Source organism: Dipodomys merriami, unplaced genomic scaffold (genome assembly GCF_024711535.1).
Source record: "Dipodomys merriami isolate MVZ:Mamm:240054 unplaced genomic scaffold, mDipMer1.0.p SCAF_24, whole genome shotgun sequence".
In the NCBI taxonomy this organism is placed as follows: Eukaryota; Metazoa; Chordata; class Mammalia; order Rodentia; family Heteromyidae; genus Dipodomys; species Dipodomys merriami.
This window is the reverse complement of record NW_027203826.1, coordinates 14,875,010-14,895,202: the sequence shown is the minus strand read 5'-3', so window position 1 is coordinate 14,895,202 and position 20,193 is coordinate 14,875,010. Positions and strand designations below refer to the sequence as shown.

The 20,193-nt window shown below is 38.1% G+C and overlaps 1 protein-coding gene across 2 annotated transcripts in view; it reads left to right on the top strand.

Annotated features, from left to right (window-relative positions):
- The window catches only part of Fmn2 (formin 2), a 171,055-nt gene that overhangs the window by 81,475 nt on the left and 69,387 nt on the right, over positions 1-20,193 (top strand). For both annotated transcript variants that reach the window (XM_070034272.1, XM_070034271.1), the window contains 2 exons: positions 4,410-6,031; positions 7,299-7,443. In XM_070034272.1, coding sequence (XP_069890373.1) covers positions 4,410-6,031; positions 7,299-7,443 — 1,767 coding nt within the window. The remainder of the gene's footprint in view (positions 1-4,409; positions 6,032-7,298; positions 7,444-20,193) is intronic.

Genomic DNA, 20,193 nt, shown 5'->3' with positions numbered 1-20,193 from the left:
GTTTCTCTTGTATTTTGCATTGGAAAACCTTTGAAACTTAGAGTCTGTCTCCTGTTTTTAACTTTTTGTTATCTAAGTACTCTTAATTATCCTTTGCTTAAAATAATTTGACCACTTTTAAAATTAGATTCAATGCCAAAGCTTAAGTTTTAGATTCAATCCCAAAGCTTTAGTTTTAGTTTTTGCTTATCTTCTGTTGTTGTTGCTTAGTCTAGGACTAAACCCAGGGCTTCATGCATGCTGGGTAAATGCTTTACTACTGAGCTACATCCCCAACCCAAATCTTGTCTAACGTAAAGTACTTTAGTTGGTTTTTAATTTCTTTCTTTCTTTTTTAGGAAAATCAATCTTTTTTTTCCTTCAATTTATTCTAAAATTTTGTTACCTCTGTATATCACCCTTTGTTGAAGGTACCAGAAAACCTGTAGTTATATCAGTCAGAAGGGTAAAATAATACAGTTCTTTCATGGAATGTTTAAAGAATCTCTATGTTAGAATCTTTACAGTTTTTTTTCAATCATGGTCTATGATTGAGACCTATGATGTCACAACAGCAAATTGTAGAATGGTCGTTGTAATCTTGTTCCAGTAAAACTTCAAGTTTTTAGATCGTTATTGTCCAGATGCAAGAATATGTATGACGGTGAACTTGTTGAACCTAGCTGCAAGGGAGTCTATAAATGTGGATTTTCTTCTCACTATTATAGATATAGAAGGCATAGAAGCTAAAAAGTCACTGACTGCTAAAATCTCTCGAGGAGATCCACCTGAAAAAACTAGAACAACCTGGTCCCAAAGTAGGAATTGGCCCCAAGGTATGGTGACACTGATGGAGGCAGCCAGATCCAGAATTCCAGAATATAATTGATTGGTGACATATTGGCAGAAGCACAAAGCGTGGTTCTGGACAGCACCAGCAATGAAGCCCCTCAATTTGTGTCAGAAGCAAGTATAATCTACTTGCCAGAACATTGACTTCATCCAAGACAGAATATACTTGGTTTATCTCATGTTAATATCAGTCAGGAACATTCCTGGAACCAGTGTCTGCTCATAAAGCTCTATAAACCACTACACTGTTATGTCTATTTATAGTATACTGGGAAACTAAGAAGGAGAAACTGTGACCAGGATAATTAAGAGGCAGGGTTTTGGTGTGAGTCAAGATGGCTGCATTCATGTCAGCTCATGGGCATTCCCACAGAGGTCTTTTTCAGGTACTAGTTGTGTCTAGAAGGCTTCTCTTACACCTTTAGCCAACTTGGCTATGTAATTAGCATAAATATCCCAGGGATCTTCCCAGTTTCTGGTGCCATGACCTCTGTTGTCACTGGCTTCGTGTGTCGTCAATATAGCCTAAACCCACGCAGAAGCAGAAACGGTCAGATAAGTTGATGTTAGGTGAAATGAACCCCAAGATAAGGACTCAAATGGTTTTTCTTTCTTTCTATTGTTTCTAACATATTTATAAGATTTTTTTTTTTGCTTTGTATGTCCCTCCCCCACGGTATAACCCCTGTTTTCACTGTATTTGATGTTCGTATAATTTGTGGAGGGGAAGGGAAAAAACAAATTGTTTAAACAGGGATACAGGTGGACCCATTGCAACAATATGTACAAGATGTTATGTCAAAAAATGAACTTTACCACTTGGGGGTGGGGATGGTAAGGGGAAACAAAGGAGGAGGCAACAATACTTGATAAGAAATGTACTCATTACCTTGCTCATGCAATTGTTTCCCCTCTGTATGGTATTTTCACAGTGAAAAATTATTAATATATAAAAAAAGCAATTTAACACTTGCTCCTGAGTGAGGCCATTGTGACTTATAAACATTTTCTTCCTTGTGGAATTTAGTTTCCTAATTGTCTCTGAGTTTTTGTACTCTTTTTACTCAAATCTATGATGAACACCGAATGGCCCTCTGGGTTGTAACATTTAAAAATTGGGTTTTGGAAAACTCTTCCAAAAAAATCTGCTTTCTGCATTCAATTGCTCAGTTAACATTCTTCTTTAATAATCATTAGAAGATAAGAACCTTTGTTTTGTGCCAGGATAACTCAAGAAAGGCTAGTTAAATAATTCAAAATAGCAAGCTCCAGAAGTTCCACAGTCAGTCTCTGGTTGGTCTCGAGATGCGCAGACAAGTTTTGGTTGTCCGGAACTGGTCAAGGTGGATGGAGAGAGAGCTGAGCTAGACCCTAGTGATTCCAGCTTCTTCCTGCCTCTCCCATTGATGTTGGGTTATTCTCACCATATGTCAATGGTTCCAGGAGGGAGGATGGTGAAGAACAATGGTCCTGGGAATAGAGTATTAGAGGATTGTTTAACAAACCCATATGATGCTTCAAGTCATCATCTCTTAGGGTTTCCAAGCCAAGAGGGCTTCCCTTTTGTTTGGTTTGCTTAGTTGCTGGAATTTTAAGATTCGGCCCCGCCCTGTGGTCCTGCTGACCAATCAGCACCTTCGCCCTGAGGCCTGAGCTCAGCCATGCTGCTCCAGGAAGCCTTGAGCTTGGAGGACAAGGGGAGAACTGGACTTCAGTCAGGACCTGGCATGCAGGTTGGGTCTGGATTTATAATTTGTGACTCTCTGAGGTCACTGGCCTGAGGCCGCCAGTCTCCTCTTTTTATCTATTTCTATTTTTAAAATTTATCTTTAAGAAGTGATACAAAAGGTTTGCCATTTAACAAAAGTTTATGAATACAATAGATCTTGATCAGTGCCACCCCTTTTAAGTCCCCTAATCCTTCCCTCACTCTTGTTAATGTTGTTAAGATACAGCATTTATTTCTTGACTGCATTTAAAGTGGTCGTACCTTCCAAGAAGATCAGTTGGAACCCACATTAAGCAGTTATCTACCTAAAGGTCCCATGTCTAGGTGGGGTCTCCCAAGTCCAGTAATTCATTACAGGATGTCCTGGGGAAATTTGGCAGTAAGTGGGCTGCTGGAAAGACCACTGGTTCCTGGATCCCATACTGGGAATTAAGACAGACAATAGGTCCAGGTGTGGGTCTGGGTTAGGATTCAGGCCTCATACCTATTTCCTGAAAGTGACACCCTACTTGAGGATTACATGTCTAATCCCCTTCAGATCTTCACCTTGGGAAGATGGGAGTAAGCTCCTACGCCTCATGCACCTGGGCAGAAGCATGGATTACATTCTGTTCTTTTTCTTTTAAGCAAATAATAATTCAAAATCACTTTTTAATATATGCTGAGAAAGATAAGATGATCTATACATTTAACTAGTCCAAGATAAGAAAGAAACACCGGATAGTTGCACTAGCAACTAGCTACTATTGTTTTGTCTTTTGATGACTACTTAATGAATGAAATTAAGCATAGTGGCTAAGCAGGGAGTAAAATGTGTTCATAATAATCTTTCCTTTACCATGGACTATTTAGAGATATTTCACACAATTTTCCAATTTGTGCACTGTAATACTTTTAGTCTTTTAAGTAGATGTTGATGGAAAAAATAGTGGTTTAAGAGATTTTGTGTGCTTTTGCCACATGTGTCTAGGTGTGTATGTCTGTGTATATGCTTACATAAAAATATGTACCTCTTATTTTTTTTTTTTTTTTTTTTGGGTCCAGTTGTGGGGCCTGTACTCTGGGCCTGGGCGCTGTCCCTCAAGGCTAGTGCTCTACCACTTGAGACACAGTGCCACTTCCGGCTTTTTTTCTTTTTGCTTATGTGGTGCTGAGGAATCGAACCCAGGGCCTTAGGCATGCAAGGCAAGCACTCTACCACTGAGCCACCTTCCCAGCCCTATGTACCTCTTATTATTTTGACTGTTAGAACCTATCTTTATAAATTTATGAAGACTATGAGTCATCATTTCAAAATACCTTGGGTGAAATACCATCACTGCAGTAATCATGGTGTCCATGGCATAATTTGTATATGTTCATGTTCCTGTGAGGTCAAACACATTGCTCACATTCTTACTAGAGACTCAGATATTTTCCTTTTCAAAGAAAGGACTTACCTTTCAAACTCAAAATTATGAGGTCATTAGGGAATGCCCTCATAAGGAAAGACAGAAGTCTATTTTAGAAAAGAATCAGAATTGTCTCTGCTAGTTTCAGTTGTCTACTTGTCCTCATTGATACTGTTTGAAGAAGAGCCTGGCCAGGACCTTTGGATGCTATGGTAACAGGTGTGAACCACTTTTAACTTCAAACATGGAATAGAGACCACATAGATATTCTTATAGGGTCTTACTGTGCAAGGAGCTTGAAACCAGGAAATGAATCTTGCTTAATTATATATCTATATCTATGTATATATTTGCATAGATATGGATATATAGACGTGTGCACACATGCATATATATAGATATAAATATAGATATTTCAAATGATATGTTTAACCATGTCTGTTCCTGTTGTCCTTCAGGAAGTTTTTGACACAAAGTCGGAAGGACAGGCAACTGTCATTCAGCAGCTGGAACGCACCATTGAAGATCTGAGGACCAAGATAGCTGAACTGGAGAAGCAGTACCCTGTACCAGATATGGAGGTGGCCAGCTGCCATCAGAGGGTTGAGAATGGAGTCACTCCTTCAGATCTTGTCTGTCTGGAAGCTCTCAGAATAGAAGGGAAGGATTTGCAGCAGCGGAGAGTTTTAGAGGCAAAATCAATACAGACGTCTCCAACAGAAGAAGGTGGGGGATTGCCTTTGCCACCAGGGAATGCACTGCACGGTCTTCCATGCCCACCCGGGACTGGAGATTTACCTGCTGGACCTCAAACAAAATTCTGCTCAGAGATTTCTTTGCTTGTGTCTCCAAGACGGATATCAGTACAGTTTGACTCCCATCAGTCCACACCAACTGTATCACAGCTTCTACCACCAACATCTCCTCAAGGGACAAATGGTCAGGGTCAGCCTGGGTCACTGCTGTCCCACCCTTCTCTTCACACTGAAGGTGGAACCAGCCATGATCACTCTGTTTCTTCTTCCTTGGAAAATAGATGTACTGTTCCACCTCCACCGCCTCTGCCTTCCATGGAGTCCTCTAGTTCCATGCCTGGCTTGAACATGGCTATGTCTGCTCCTCCCTCCATCTCAGATGGGACAGTGCCTGTTCTGCCCAGTACAGCAATCCCCCAGGCCCCCCCTCTGCCTGGTACTCAAATGCTGCCACCCACTCCTCCTCCTCTCCCGGGAATGGGAATACCTCATCCTCCTCCTCTCCCAGGAACGTGTATACCCCCACCCCCACCCCTCCCTGGAGTGGAAATACCACCTCCCCCTCCTCTCCCTGGAGTAGGAATACCCCCTCCTCCTCCTCTTCCTGGAATGGAAGTACCTCCGCCTCCCCCTCTCCCTGGAGTGGGAATACCCCCTGCTCCCCCTCTCCCTGGAGTGGGAATACCTCCCCCTCCCCCTCTCCCTGGAGTGGGGATACCCCCTGCTCCTCCTCTTCCTGGCATGGGAATACCCCCACCTCCCCCTCTCCTGGGAATGGAAGTACCTCCGCCTCCCCCTCTCCCTGGCATGGGGATACCCCCTCCTCCTCCTCCTCCTCCTCCCCTGCCTGGAGTGGGAATACCCCCTCCCCCTCCTCTCCCTGGAGTGGGAGTACCTCCCCCTCCCCCTCTCCCTGGAGTGGGAATACCCCCACCCCCTCCTCTCCCTGGAGTGGGAGTACCTCCCCCTCCCCCTCTCCCTGGAGTGGGAATACCCCCACCCCCTGCTCTCCCTGGAGCTGCAGTTCCTCCACCTCCTCCTTTGCCAGGTATGGGGGTTCCACCTGCTCCCCCTCCCCCTGCGTCGGGAATCCCCCCACCCCCACCCCCTCCTCTGCTCCCTGGATCAGGACCTACACTCTCCCCACAAGTTGGGAGTAGCACTTTATCAGCACCACAAGTGTGTGGATTTCTTCTTCCTCCTCTGCCCACTGGCTTGTTTGGATTTGGGATGAGTCAGGACAGAGGGAGTAGGAAGCAGCCAATAGAGCCTTGTCGGCCAATGAAGCCTCTTTATTGGACAAGGATTCAACTCCACAGTAAAAGGTAACATAAAAACTAGCTCATCTTTTCACATCTTTTCATTGTAACTAAAAATTGGGGGAATGTATTTTATAAACGAGCCATAAAACCTACCTGTGGATTTTTATGTAAGTTAATGAAACAGTGTGTTATTTAAAATCACAGGTTTTTCTCCAATGGTATCAAATAAGCAAAACAGAACAACATCTATGTATGGATCAGTGTATGGGATGTGCATCAATCCACCTGTATATGAATACATCTTTAAGGATAGAGGGGTCTGTTTTTCTTAATGGACATTCTATGTCTCTTTGTGGCTGGATTTAAATGTTACTCACACCTAAATCAAAACAGTGTTTGTCTACAAGGTGAGTGAGGGCAGATAGGTAGAGCCAATTGCCGAGTGATTATTTTCCATGGGAGAATCTACTCTTGGCTTTCGCTATTTAAATGTCTATTTCTGGCGAAAAGCTTACTTATATAAATCAAATCCACAGGCAAACTGATACCCGAGGCTGGCATTCCCATCCTTTAAAAGGCTCAGCCTTTATTCTTGATTTTGTCCTGTTTATAGAAGTCTTTTCTCCCTACCATGAGCCATATCCCAGTCCTACCATTTTTTGGCTTCTGAATCCAGAGACTCAATTGGTGGATATAGAAGGATTGTGCTCTAAGGCCAGCCTAGACAAAAGTAGAAGACTTTGACTCAGAAACAGACTAAAATGCATACGAAGGATTAGGAGGTGCAGCCCCTTACTTCAATTTTAGTACCTGAAGAAAAAAAAAAAGGGAAAAGTTATTTGCTCTTTTTGGCGGTACTACAAGAATCTACATTTATTGAGGTTCCACCTAATTATGAGCTGAGGAAAGGGTACTTTTGGAAGATGCATATATGTTAAGTCCAGGAATAATCTACCCGGCTAATTAGTCAAGTTCAGATTGTGCGGTAGCACATAGTCCTTCATAATCCATTCCAGAAGAAGTTTTCCCTTTATGTTTTTATACAAAGACTTGATAACTGAGAATCCCTACAAATCATTCCCAAGCAAAGATTTTAGTCTATGTGGATGGTGTTTTAACTTCCTTGTCAAGTGGATAAAGTGTTTTCTCCCTTACCTCTCTCCCCCTTCTTTCTCCCATTTGGAGTCCTTCCCCTTCTTTTCTCTTCCTCCTCCCTCCCTTCATTCTCTTTCCTTTCCTTTCCTGTTCATCATGTTCACAGTTCTATATAAACTAGGCCATTCTACAGTTCTGTTTGATGTCTCTTTCAGTGTTCTTTTTTTTATTTTAGAGACTCCAGTCCTTCACTCATTTGGGAAAAAATTGAAGAGCCATCTATAGATTGTCATGAATTTGAAGAATTATTTTCAAAAACTGCTGTAAAGGAGAGAAAGAAACCTATTTCTGATACAATTTCAAAGACGAAGGCTAAACAAGTGAGTATTCTGTATTCTCTGAATGTGGATGGGAATTCTGGCACAAGTGTGAACTTTCATTAGACAAAAAGTATTAATGTTGGGGATACTTCCTGTCGACATTGCCCAGATAGCAAAGATTAGAATCTATAACATGTTCCTAAATAAAACTAGTCCAAAGGAAACAACAGACGATCAACTGTATCAAGTGATAAAGTGTGGACTCTTATTTATAATCTCATTTGTATATCACTTCCAAAATCTCAGCCATTGTTTTCCAGAATTTCTTTTCCAGGCATATTTTTTTTTTTGCTCAGTTTAAATCCATCTTAGTATCCATATAGATGGAAACATGGGGGGAAAACTGGTCAGAAATAAAAAAAAAAGTGTAAACTCCAACCCTTGGTAACTTCTGCTGGATTTGACCATGAAATGATATTGTAAATTTGTCAAGGATATCATTCAGGAAGATGAAGTAAAACAACACGGTAGTGAAGTCTAAACTAGGAATTGTTATTCTTGCCTATCCTTCACTCTGTTGGATGGGAAGAGTCTCTACTTCTTACCTTTTGCAGGGTAGTTGGAAGTACAATGGAGGTAAGGACATGACAAACAGCTAACTCTTGGGAGAGAGGGCGATAGAAATAAGGGTTATTTCTCCAAAGTCTTGGGCTGTTCGCTCTAAATGAGTGTTGAGGTGATTCCTTGACTTTTTGTCACTGACCTGGAAGTTGTAACTAGGCACATAGGCTAGAGTTGTTTCCACTGATACCTACTTAGTACAGACAGATACCACCTATCAGTTGTATACTGCCAAGGCCAGCCAGAGAGGAATAGATCTGAATGGGACAGCCAGACCCCTCTAATTGAAAAGTGACTGAGTAGATGGCTCACTCCAGACATTTTATTGATCTCAGAAAGATATAAAGCAAAACATGATGGTTTGAATTGTCCAGAGCTATTTCTTACATTACATGTAGAGGCTGATGACCTTCGGGGAGTGACTATATCAAATAAGACATTACTTGCACATAATAGTCACTTAAGTATTTGTTAAGATGACTGAAGGAAGGGGACTTCACAAATATGTGTGATTATACCCAAGAGCGATACAAAGCCACAGCCGTTTTATGTCATAATAGTAAGTCCAAGGTGACACAGTTATAATAAAGCATAAATTTAGATATGTATTTAGGAAATCTGTTTCATGGTTGATTTGCATATAGTGCTCTATGGCTGACTGTTGTTCTCTCTCTTTATGGAGCACATCAGAGATGAGGAAGCTGTCCCATGAAGGGGTCTGATTAGACAGTGCAGAAGAGAGTCAGGTAGCCAGGACGATCACTTGACCATGAGCACATGTGACATGGACAGTTTCCAGTCTAGGGACCAGACAGACAGAATAAACAAACCAGATAGTTCTACCTCTCCTACCATTCTTTTGCTCAGGGGATTCGGAGCAGGGAGATACTCCAGATGTTGCCTCAGACTGTAAGACTTCCTATTGTATTTGACATTATGTTCTGTTCAGTTTTTAGCTGACTGAAGTGTGAATGATGTCTTATGACAACTTCAACCTAAACTAGTTTGCATGAGATGAAATCGTTGTGTTTAAACAGAGTATCTGTCTTGTGTATCAGCCCTGCATATCCATGGAGTCATTCCGTCATTTAGCTGTTTCATAAACTGTAGGTGAGAAACGACCCATATGGAAAGTTGCCCTTGCTGCTGCTGCTTTTGTTAGCCCTCCAGCTTCAAATAACATTCATGAAAAACACATCCATCATAGCTTTTGATAAGCATGTCTAACAACAGCTTGCCCTTAGTCTTGGTACTGAGTTCTGTATTTCAAGTGTATTTTTGGAGAGATAAAAGCATCTCTCCCCCCCCCCCCCGCCCCCCCCGAATGTCAGAGAAAAGTCTGCTGTGAAGTGTTATATCACTGAAGAAATCTAATTTTATTTAAGTTCATCATATTTGGAAGAAAAATCTCCCCATCTCATTTCCTTGAGACATTTAGGACATTTGTTGAAGGAAAGTATACTTTCAGGATATATGCAAATAGTTTCCCTTTTATGGGAAGTGTATATTGACTGTACGTGAAGAGGTTTAGGTACCTTATGATTCATTTCTAGGAAACCAGATAGTTTTTGATGATGATGTAGCATATGTTTATGAGGGTATTTCAAGCAATTCAATATATATATATATATATATATAATGGAAAGTAGAAGTTGACTATATATATATATATATATTATATATATATAATGGAAAGTAGAAGTTGACTATTTTTTAAATATTTAAAAATAGCCAAGTCATTTTTATGTGATCTGTCTTATTGCAAACATAATGGTGGTTGGATGTCCTGGTATTCACCAAGATGCCTGTCTTGTTTCTGTTGTCACAGCTAAGATAGTGTCAGTGAGGTAGTATGCATTTCACCAAGATGATCACTGCCCTTTGGCATAAGGATGAAGATGATTTCTCTCTAGAGGTTCTGGCCAGTAGTAATGATGACTGTCTTGTACTTCTAAATCTACATTCCTCCAAGGAACCATAGCAAACACACTTTACATTTTTCTCATGACATACATTGTTTATTTTGTAATGGTTTTATTTATTTTTCTTTATTCTGAAATATGAACACAGAAATCAGCTAAGAAGATATGGGATAGTTTATCAGACCAGAGTTGGGCATCATTGTTCATAATCAAATGAGTATAACTCTTGTACAATGGGATTATTTATATATCTGGTAACTTAAAACAACAACCCTATCTCTTAAGGAAGAAAAGGAAAATAGCAAAGGTGAATTTATAGTCCCTATCCATCAACACACATTCACACATGCCCATTTTTAGGAATGTTCTAGAGCCAGAAAGCCTTAAATTCACTGTCTTCTTCAGTACTATGGTGAACAGTGATTATTAATTTGACAATGATTCTAAGTCATCTCAATATTTTCATGAGAAAATAGATTCACATATGTTTAGCTGTAAAGTATGATCAGGAAAAGGTGAGAATTTAATTTTGAATTGCTTCAGTAACAGCAATTGCCTGCAGTAGAAGCATTAGAATTATTTGCTTGAAGCATATACTAGTGAATGGAGGCAGACAGCCACTATGGTTCAACTTCACCAAATGTCAAGTGATGATATTTTTTTATTCCCTATTACCCCAGTAGAATCATCTCTGTAAAATAGGTCCCAGGTAAATAATGTGCTGATATGGTCTGTAAGGAACATGCTAACACACTGTCAGTTTACCCACAGAATTAATGAGTGGATAAGCCAAATCTGCATAATTAAAAATGTACAACTAGCCTTTATGGAGACATTCAATTCAATGAATTGCATGACTTGATTTTTCTAACATAGTAAAATACACTTCCCAGAGATGGGAAGGAAAACGGTGTGTAAACGCTCTGTGTGTGTGTGTGTGTGTGTGTGTGTGTGTGTGTGTGTGTGTTTACATGTGCGTTTTTCCTGGGTCTTGAACTTAGGGCCTGGGTGTTGTCCTTGAACTTCTTTTGCTCAAGGCTATCAATCTACCACTAGTTTATTCGAGATAAGAGTCTCATGAAATTTCCTGCTAGTTGGATTCAACTGTGATCCTTAGATCTACTCCTCCTGAGTAGGATGACAGGCTTGAGTTCCTGGTACCCACTCTAGAAAACTATTTGGAAGTTAAGTAAGTATTGTACTTCTGCTTTTGGAAATATAATTTGAAAAATAGATACCCAACTTGGCACCTTAATAAAAGGGAAAGAAAGAAAGTGATGCCTTAGAATGCATATTTGATATAGATGTAAATGTTAAGGAACTAAACACAGTTCTCTGATTATATCTTTCCATTGTATTTGATGATCGAATCCCTGAAAATTCTTTTTTAATATTGTAAAATCTTCTAATAGTGTTAATAGAAGAATCATTCATCTGTCATCTGCTATTACACAGGAGTGTATGATGTGACTCCTTTAAACATTCTTACCAAATGGAGTAATTGCCATTAAAATGCATCTTCCTAGCCAGCAATGTATGGCTCATGCTTACAATCTACATCAGTTAAGAGACTGGGATTGGAGGATCATGCCTAGAGGCCATTCATAGTAAGAAAAGTTGTAAACAACAACAACAACAACAACAAACAACTCAGTGGTGAGCTGGGTGTGCATCTATTATCTCAGCTAAAATGGGAGGCCTGATGTAGATAGATTGTGATCTGACACAGGACTAGACAGAGAGAGAAGCATTATCATATAAAATAGAAGCAAAATTAATGCCACAGGCATAATTTGGTGCTGACAGGGCTTTCCAAGCAAGTGACAGGCCTAGGGTTCAAACATCTCATTACTACCAAACAAACACGAACCAAAAAAGCTCATAAAATGGCTACTTCTCAGATTTTGTTTTGTATTTTATTGCACACATTTTAAAAAGTTCACTGATTTCAATGCTGTAACACTGATAGTGAAATGGTAATCTGAGCAATAGAAGCCTAGATTTAGTTTTTTGTACTAAGAATGACCTCTTGAATTATAATTGGCAACAGTATCTTTTATTTGATGTAGATTTTTTTTTTGTACTGAAGACTTAAAATAATGTCTGAAGCAAAAAATAAAATAGAACTTAGGTTTGCTTTGAGGATCCATAATAATATTTGGTACTTTGAAGCTTTCAACATCTACTTTCACTAGAAAGTATTTGAACTCTGTCTTAGAAATGTGTTTACATAGAAACTCAAATCAGAATGGCAGAGGTATCATTAGACAAATGTAGGTTATTGAATATGGGTTTGTTTTAAATACTGAAAGATTGTTATTAATATTGTGCTGGTCCTGCGCTTGAACTCAGGGATAAGGCATTGTCTTTGAGATTTTTTTGTGTTTGTTGTTTAGACTAGTGTCTACCATTTGAGCCATACCTCCACTTCTGGCTTTTTTTGGTAATTAATTGGATATACAAGTCTCATAAACTTTTTTACCTGGGCTGCTGTAAAACAAGATCCTCAGATATTCAGCATCCTGAGTAGCTAGGATTACAGCAGTGAGCCACTGGCACCCAGCAGATTTATTATTTTTTAAAGATCATTTCTTTAGCTGTCTGTGGCTCATACACAATAAATTCAAATAGAATATTACCATAATAATCTCTATTTTTTATTTTGTTTCAGTTGACCTTGTTAGATTTTGCATTCACAGAATTATATTTAGGAAATCATACATTATAATTGTGTAAAATTTAATCCTAATTCTGAACATAACTGTTTTGGCACATAAATTATGTACTATAATGGTATTAACACAATTGGGGACCAGACAGAGAAGAATGAGTATTGGATTTTAATGGAAATCCTAATGGATATTTTGATTGTATATCTTCTGTTTGTCCTGATTCACAAGAGTGGAAGAAAAAATATAGAATATATTATCAGTACCATGCTCTTGGAAGAGATTATTCGAGAGTGTTTACTTAACACCACCAGGTTTGAGCACAACAGCCATTCTAGAAAGCCTGAGGAAGTGGCTGTCTGTGAGAGAAAGAGAGAAATGGGGGGTGGGGGAGGAAGAGAGGAGAGTGCAGAGTGCATCAGAGAAAATAAGCTAAATATACCAGAGAGGTCATAGAGTTCCCTGCAGTACTAATTCATCGAAGCCAAAGGGAAACAGTCATTATGTCATTCAAGTGAATGTACTTGGACTTCTATACAGATTCTACACTGTATACTTCAGAAGGCAAGTACTGTGGGTGGTTAGGAGTTGAAGCAAGTGTGCTGGAGTGGGAGGAGGCCATGTGGAAGAGATATAACATCGTGAGCCTCAAAGAATCTACTTGTTTAGAGAAGCAGAAAAGATTATAGCATTGCTTTTGAGACTAAAACTATGACTGAAGCTTTCCTTGAAGCTTATTTTAAACCTCAGTAAATCAATCAGCACTGTATCAAGCTTCTCCTATGTACTCCTGTCTTAGACTTTTAAGGACTGTGATTGATTGTTGCTGATTCATATTCATTCTTCCCATAACTGAATGTATTTTCTTCCCATCCTTCTGTCCTTGGGAATTTCATCTTAGAAGTAAATGTAAGGATTGATAAGTTAGACTTAAAAGGTTATTTTTGTTTCATGTTACTAAAAACAGTATGTGTGTTTGTTTACCTCGGACAGCAGGAAGACTTTAGATAACCCAGGAATAAGCTGGGAGGATTTGATTCCTTGTTTGACTCAACATCATTATGATTATAGTAACTTCTGCCTTTTACCTGGAGGTGAGGGGACGGTTGTCTAGTCATGCACATCCTATCTCCATGTGACCAAAGCTGAAAAATGTCTCATTATTTTTATTATTTGTTGGTCATGGGACTTGAACTTGGGGCCTGGGTGCGGTCCCTGAGCTTATTTAGGTCAAGGCTAGCACTCTACCATTTGAGCCACAGCTCCACTTCTAGTTTTCTGGTGGTTAATTGGAGATAAGAGTCTCATGGACTTTTCCTGCTCAGGCTGGTTTTGAACCACGATCCTCAGATTTCAACCACCTGAGTATAGCTAGGATTATAGACATGAGCCACCAACGACTGGCTGTCTCTTAATATTTCAGAAAACAAGTTTAAAATTTATCTAAATTAAGTGAAGTATGCCAGACCCAAAGAAACATAGGTTACATGCTTTCCCTCATTTGTGATAACTAGAATGTATCTATAAATCTATAAGTAAACAAATACACTGGATGGTAAAAGAAAAACAATAATACACTGGGACATGAGAAATTATCCAAGTGTCTAGGCATTCACAAAGAGTGAGACCAAAGGTGGATATTTGTGGGAGAAGAACACACAAAGAAACAATAGCTGTGTGCATCAGATATATAAAATAATATTTATCAAAATGAACTCCAGGAAATGGAGACAAGAGGTTATTATTTCTTTGTTGCTGTTTTTGTTTTGTTTTCCACTGTTTTGGGGAGTACAAGGGGGGCAGAGAAATGGTGGGACAAGGGTGAACAAATGTAGCAGTGGCACTTACCAAACACTGTTGAAAATGAACTGGACAACTTGTGGGTGGGGACAGGAGGGGAAAAAAACTGGGAGAGAGAATGGTGACATTATTCAAATGCAATGTACTCTTTATATGACATATGTAATTATAACACCTCTGTACATCATCTTTACAATAACACCAAATACATTTAAAAACAAAGCAAAAGGCAATGGAAGATAATTTTAGTAGAACTGCAAAGAATAGCTTTTGAAATTTCATTATTATGAATACAAATGTGCTCTATTGACTTTCAAACATTTATAAATAAAAGATACCTCCTCTAACAATGATCTGAAGTATTAACTAGTTCTTGAGTTCCATAAGTAATATGGGGTCCTTAGTAGGCTGTCACTCAAGTAAAAGAAAAAGAATCACATGTAAAAATTACATGAAAAGTTTATTTAAGGTTTCTGAAAATTTTCCTACCAGCATATGGGATCTGAGGAAGCAATTGTTCCAGGGCGTTTGCTAAAACTGAGTAAGAAATGTGAACGTCTGTGACATTTGAGCATGACTCATTCCACTGTCGTGCATCTGATATCTGCTCTCCTCTTTCCTGAACCTGTGTGTGTGACCATGGATTCACTCTGTGGAAGGCAGGAGAGTAATCTAGGCTTGCATGAGGATCCAGAGTAATGAGCCACCAAGAGTGGCCCTCCTGCAAGCCAAGCTACTGGTTCATCAACAGATACATTAAAAATACTAATAAATTTCCTCTCCACCATGATTCATGGCAAGAGTCTAGATAGTTTAAACCAATAATGGCCACCATGGACTATTAAGTACCTATACTAAAGAAAAACATTAGGGAAAATGTGAGTAGGAATGTTAGAGTACACTATGAGTTCAAAATAGACTTTACCAAGTAAAGCAATAATAAAACCAAGCTATGATGGAAAAGAGGAAATGAGCGGTTTGAAATGTTATTCTATATTATCTAAAATGTTCAGTTTTTGACAAGAAATGTGAGATGTGACCATTCATTAAAGCATGATCTCTATGTAGGAAAATGACAGGCAGTAGAAGCATTTTGTGAAGGGGCCAAACATTGGAAATAGCAAGAATTTAAAGCTTCTATTCTAAAAATTCTCTTCAGATTATTTAAGGAAATTATTTTCTAGAAATAAAACAAGACATGGTTATATTCTTTCACAAAATAGAGAATATTAATAGGATGAAAATCATAAAGTAATTGTTCAGTACTAGGAATAAAAACAAAATGTAAAAAACAAAAGAAAGCAATAGATTGTTTAACAATAGGCACCAGTAGGTATTCAAAGAAATGAGTGGGAATAAAGTTATTCCTAGAATCAAATGGGAATAAAACTATAAATTATTAGGACCTTTGGGATACAATGAAGGCTGTATCAGAAGAAACTTTATAACTATGAATGCTTACATTAAGAAAAATAGAATTAGCACAAATAAGTAACCAAATCACTTCAAGCTCTTAGATAAACAAGAAGACAATCCTAAAATTAGTACACAGAAAGAAATAGTAAAAGCCGAGTGCCAGTGGCTCACGCCTGTAATCCTAGCTACTCCGGAGGCTGAGATCTGAGGATTGTGGTTCAAAGCCAGCCCAGGCAGGAGAGACTGTGAAACTCCTATCTCCAATAAACCACTAGAAAAACGGAAGTGGCACTGTAGCTCAAGTGGTAGAGTGCTCGCCTTGAGCTGAAGAGCTAAGGGACAGCGCCCAGGCCCAGAGTTCAAGCCCTACAACTGCCAAAAAAAAAAAAAAAAAAAAAAAAAGTAAAGATCAGGGCAGAAATTGTAGAAATAAGGTCACAAAAACAATACAAGGAATAAAGAGTTGCTTATTTGGAAAGATAAGTAAGGTTTATAAACATTAGCCAAACCTAAATAAAGAAGAATACCCAAATTAGGAAAATTAGAGATGAGAAAAGGATATCACAAAATTGTCAATGTTATTTAGAGAATCATTAGGAAATACTTTAAAAACTTACATTGTAGTAAACTAGAAAGCCTAGAAAGAAAGGAATAAATTTCTAGATGTATATGATCTGTCAAAATTGAAATAAGAGAATGTACAACACCTAAACCAAAAAGCCTAGAACTCAATGGACTTATGCTGAATTCTATCAGACTTTAAATGAAGCACTAGGACCAATTGTCACCAAATGAGTCCATAAAATAGAAAGAGAAGGAGCACAGCTTCTTTAACAAATGTCGCTGGAAAACTGGCTATACACATGCAGAAGACTGAAAGTAGATCTCCATCTTAACCTGTACAAAATTAATTAAAATGGATCAAAGATCTCAATATAAGGCTCAAAACTTCAAAACTCTTATCACAAACATAAATACTGCAACATATAGTCATCGGTTAAACCATTCTGAGTTAAGACTTCAAGCCGGGCACTGTTGGCTCATGCCTGTAATCCTAGCTACTCAGGAAGCTGAGATCTGAGAATCGTGGTTCAAAGCCAGCCTGAGGAAAGAAAATCCATGAAACATCTTCAATTAACAACCAGAAAACTGTGCTATGGCTCAAAATGTTGCAGTGATAGCTTTGAGAAGAACTCAGAGACAGTGCTCAGGCCCCTAGTTCAAGTTCTATAACTGGCAAAAATTTCAGTTATTTGGACAATAGCAATAACTGAAAAATGGATTGAATCCAGTTTAAAAGCTTTTTCACAGTTACTGGAATGAAGATATAGCTGAGAATATATAGGGAGAATGTTTTTGCCAATTACCTATCAGATAAAAGATTAATATCTAGATTTTCCAGACTAAATCCAATTTAGTACTAAAGACTAAATCCAAATTAATAAATGGGAAATTAATTGAATAGACAAATTTCTCAAAAAGTATGAAGATCAATAAATTCATATCCTTATCTATGAAGGAAATTTAAACCAAAATGAAATAGAGCTTCTATCTTACCCAGTCAGAATGGCAGTCATTAACAATTTTAAAAGAAGTTTCATGAGGGTGTAGGAAAAAGGAATCCTCATACTCTGATTCTGGGAACATAAATTAGTGCAACCAGTAAGGGAAATCAGTATAGCGGTTCCTCTACAAAATAAATATGGAATCACTACCCTAGTGTCCTTCTCCTCAGAATGTATTCAAAGGAATGTAAGTCAATGTGCAATTCAGACACCTGAGCCCACATGTTTATAGCAGCACTATTCACAATAGCCAAACAATGGAATCAGTGTGGGTGGCATCAACAAATTAATGGATAAAGAAAATGAGTGTGTGTAATACTATAACATTAGTTAATATGAAATTATAATATTAAATAATTCAGTATTATTACACCAGACTGGTAAAATTATGTCTTTTTCAGGAAAAGGTCATATGAATCCCAATATGCCAGGCTGTGCAAGACAAATATTGCATGTTCTCTCTTGTATGCAGAATGTACACTAAACACCAGTGATGAGAGAGGAACACAGGGCCTACTTGGGAGTGACAATCAGTAAGGAAGGGAGGACAAAAAGGAGAGAGCAAAAGGATCATTAATATGACCAAGCTACTTTACACACATATGAGAATGGAATAATAAGATGTGCTTAAATTGCTTTAAAAATGAGCATATGGAATAAGCCAGAGTAATGAAGGAGGATCCTGATTTCTATTAAAATATGTTGATACATGCGTGGAATATAACAATAAAACCTCTGTGCAATTAGTAGACATTAATAAAAATGGAAAATAATTTGTGGTGACAGAAACATTCTGCAGACTTGAAGATATAGCTGTTCAAATCAAGAATAGAGAATAAAGACTAGCAAAATAATATTCTCATAAAAAGTGGGAAATGTTCCCACATACATAAAATGAATCAGGAGAGGAGAGAAATGGGCAGGGAAAATATTTAAAGCCAAATAATATGATTTAAATCTTTCTTTGGAAAATCATTAGCAAGTCAGGTGCTTGTGGCTCATGCCTATAATCCTTACTTCTAAAGAGGCTGAGATCAGAGGATCACAGTTCAAAGCCAGCCTGGACAGGAAAGTCTGTGAGATTCTTTTCTCCAATAAACCACCAGAAAACTGGAAGTGGTGCTGTGGCTCGAGTGGTAGAGCACTCTCCTTGAGCTGAAGAGCTGAGGGACAGCCCCCAGACCCCAAGTTCAAGCCCCGTGACTGACCAAAAATAATCAACAAAAAATCATTAGCATGACTGACCAAACATAAAAAACCATTAGCATATCCAAGAAGTTCAACGGAGTTAATGTAGATAAACCCAGAGTCCCATATCCTAATGTGTTATAGTTAAATTATGGAAAAGCTGAGCTTAAAAGAATCCTGAAAGCAATGAGAAGAAAAGCATTCATCACAGACAAAAAAACTTCTAAAACATACAAATAATAGTAGCAATAAAAGTTACAGTAACAGCACACTCTTACCCCACTAACAGCCGGCCTGTAACACTGAAAAGTCAAAGCAATCAGCAAATCTGATACACAGGAAAACAATTAAAAAATAGAGACAAAGACATTTCTAACTAATACATGAGTGATTTTGTCACTAACATCTCTTTCAAGGAATACTAAAGAGATGGGGCATGATGATGTCCTGAGTAGAAAGGACACTAGTAATAACATGTATGATACAGTAAAAAATTAACATAGAAAAATATTTAAAGACAAATTAGTGGCTGATTTCTAATTATAAGAAATAAATTTTCTGGCACTGGGATTTGAATTCAGAGCTTTGCACCTGCTTGCTCAGTTTAGCTGGTTTTCTAGCATTTGGGCCATGCCTTCATCCTTGAGTTTTATTTTGGAAGTAGGGTCTTGCTGAGTTTTCTGCCCATCCTAGCCTCAAACTGTGATCCTCTGAATCTCAGCCTCTTGAGTACCTAGGTTACAGATTCGTGCCCAGAAAAATGTTCTAGTTTTAAAAATACTATAAGGGGTTTAAATCCAGGCTATCACAACATACTGTATTTCTAAGAAAAATGAACACAGATCTCTTAACTCTGCTTAAAATTTCAAATTGATAAATAATCTGTATTGTTTTTCTATATCCTATCTTAAGTTATAATCAGCATTCCATACAAGGTAGTCAGTATTACCTTGTAAAATTCTAGAGATATGTGATGTATGACTCATACCAAGCAGTAATTTGTTGTATTTAGTTTCCCCTTTATTTTTCTTCATCTAACTTAGTACATCATGGTCATCATTCTTAGAGTTCTGTCATGGTCTCACGGATTTTTACTGTTTTGCTTTAGTAACCACTATACCATTCTTTCCTCATTATAGGCTGCTATACATTTTCTCTATTGGGCCATTCAGGATTGCATGGAATCTGTCAGTATCACATTCTTCCTTACTCATCTTACTGGGGCTTTGAGATTCGGCTCATATATTTATTTCACTTTCATTTTTTCTCATGTTCACTCACATCAGTATTGTCTCTTTAAAGGTAAACTGTTGTAAATTTTATTACTGTATGTGTTCCTCACACTTTTAAAATTTTCTTATTAATTTTAACAAGCATTTAATTAGGCCAAGTTCGTGGAAGACAACTGTGTCTGAGTCTATTTTTAGGATTTCCTTCTTCACAAAGGTGTAAACATGTCTCTTGTTAAGATTCTTTTGATTTTGTTTTTAAATCTAATGCCACAAAATTATTTGGAGGGAGTAACATTGTTGTAAAGACTCATACTATGATTTACAGCATAGTTGACATTTTAAGAAGATGTCACAGTATTGTAAAATCTCAAAGTATTTTCAGCAGAAATAGGGTCCA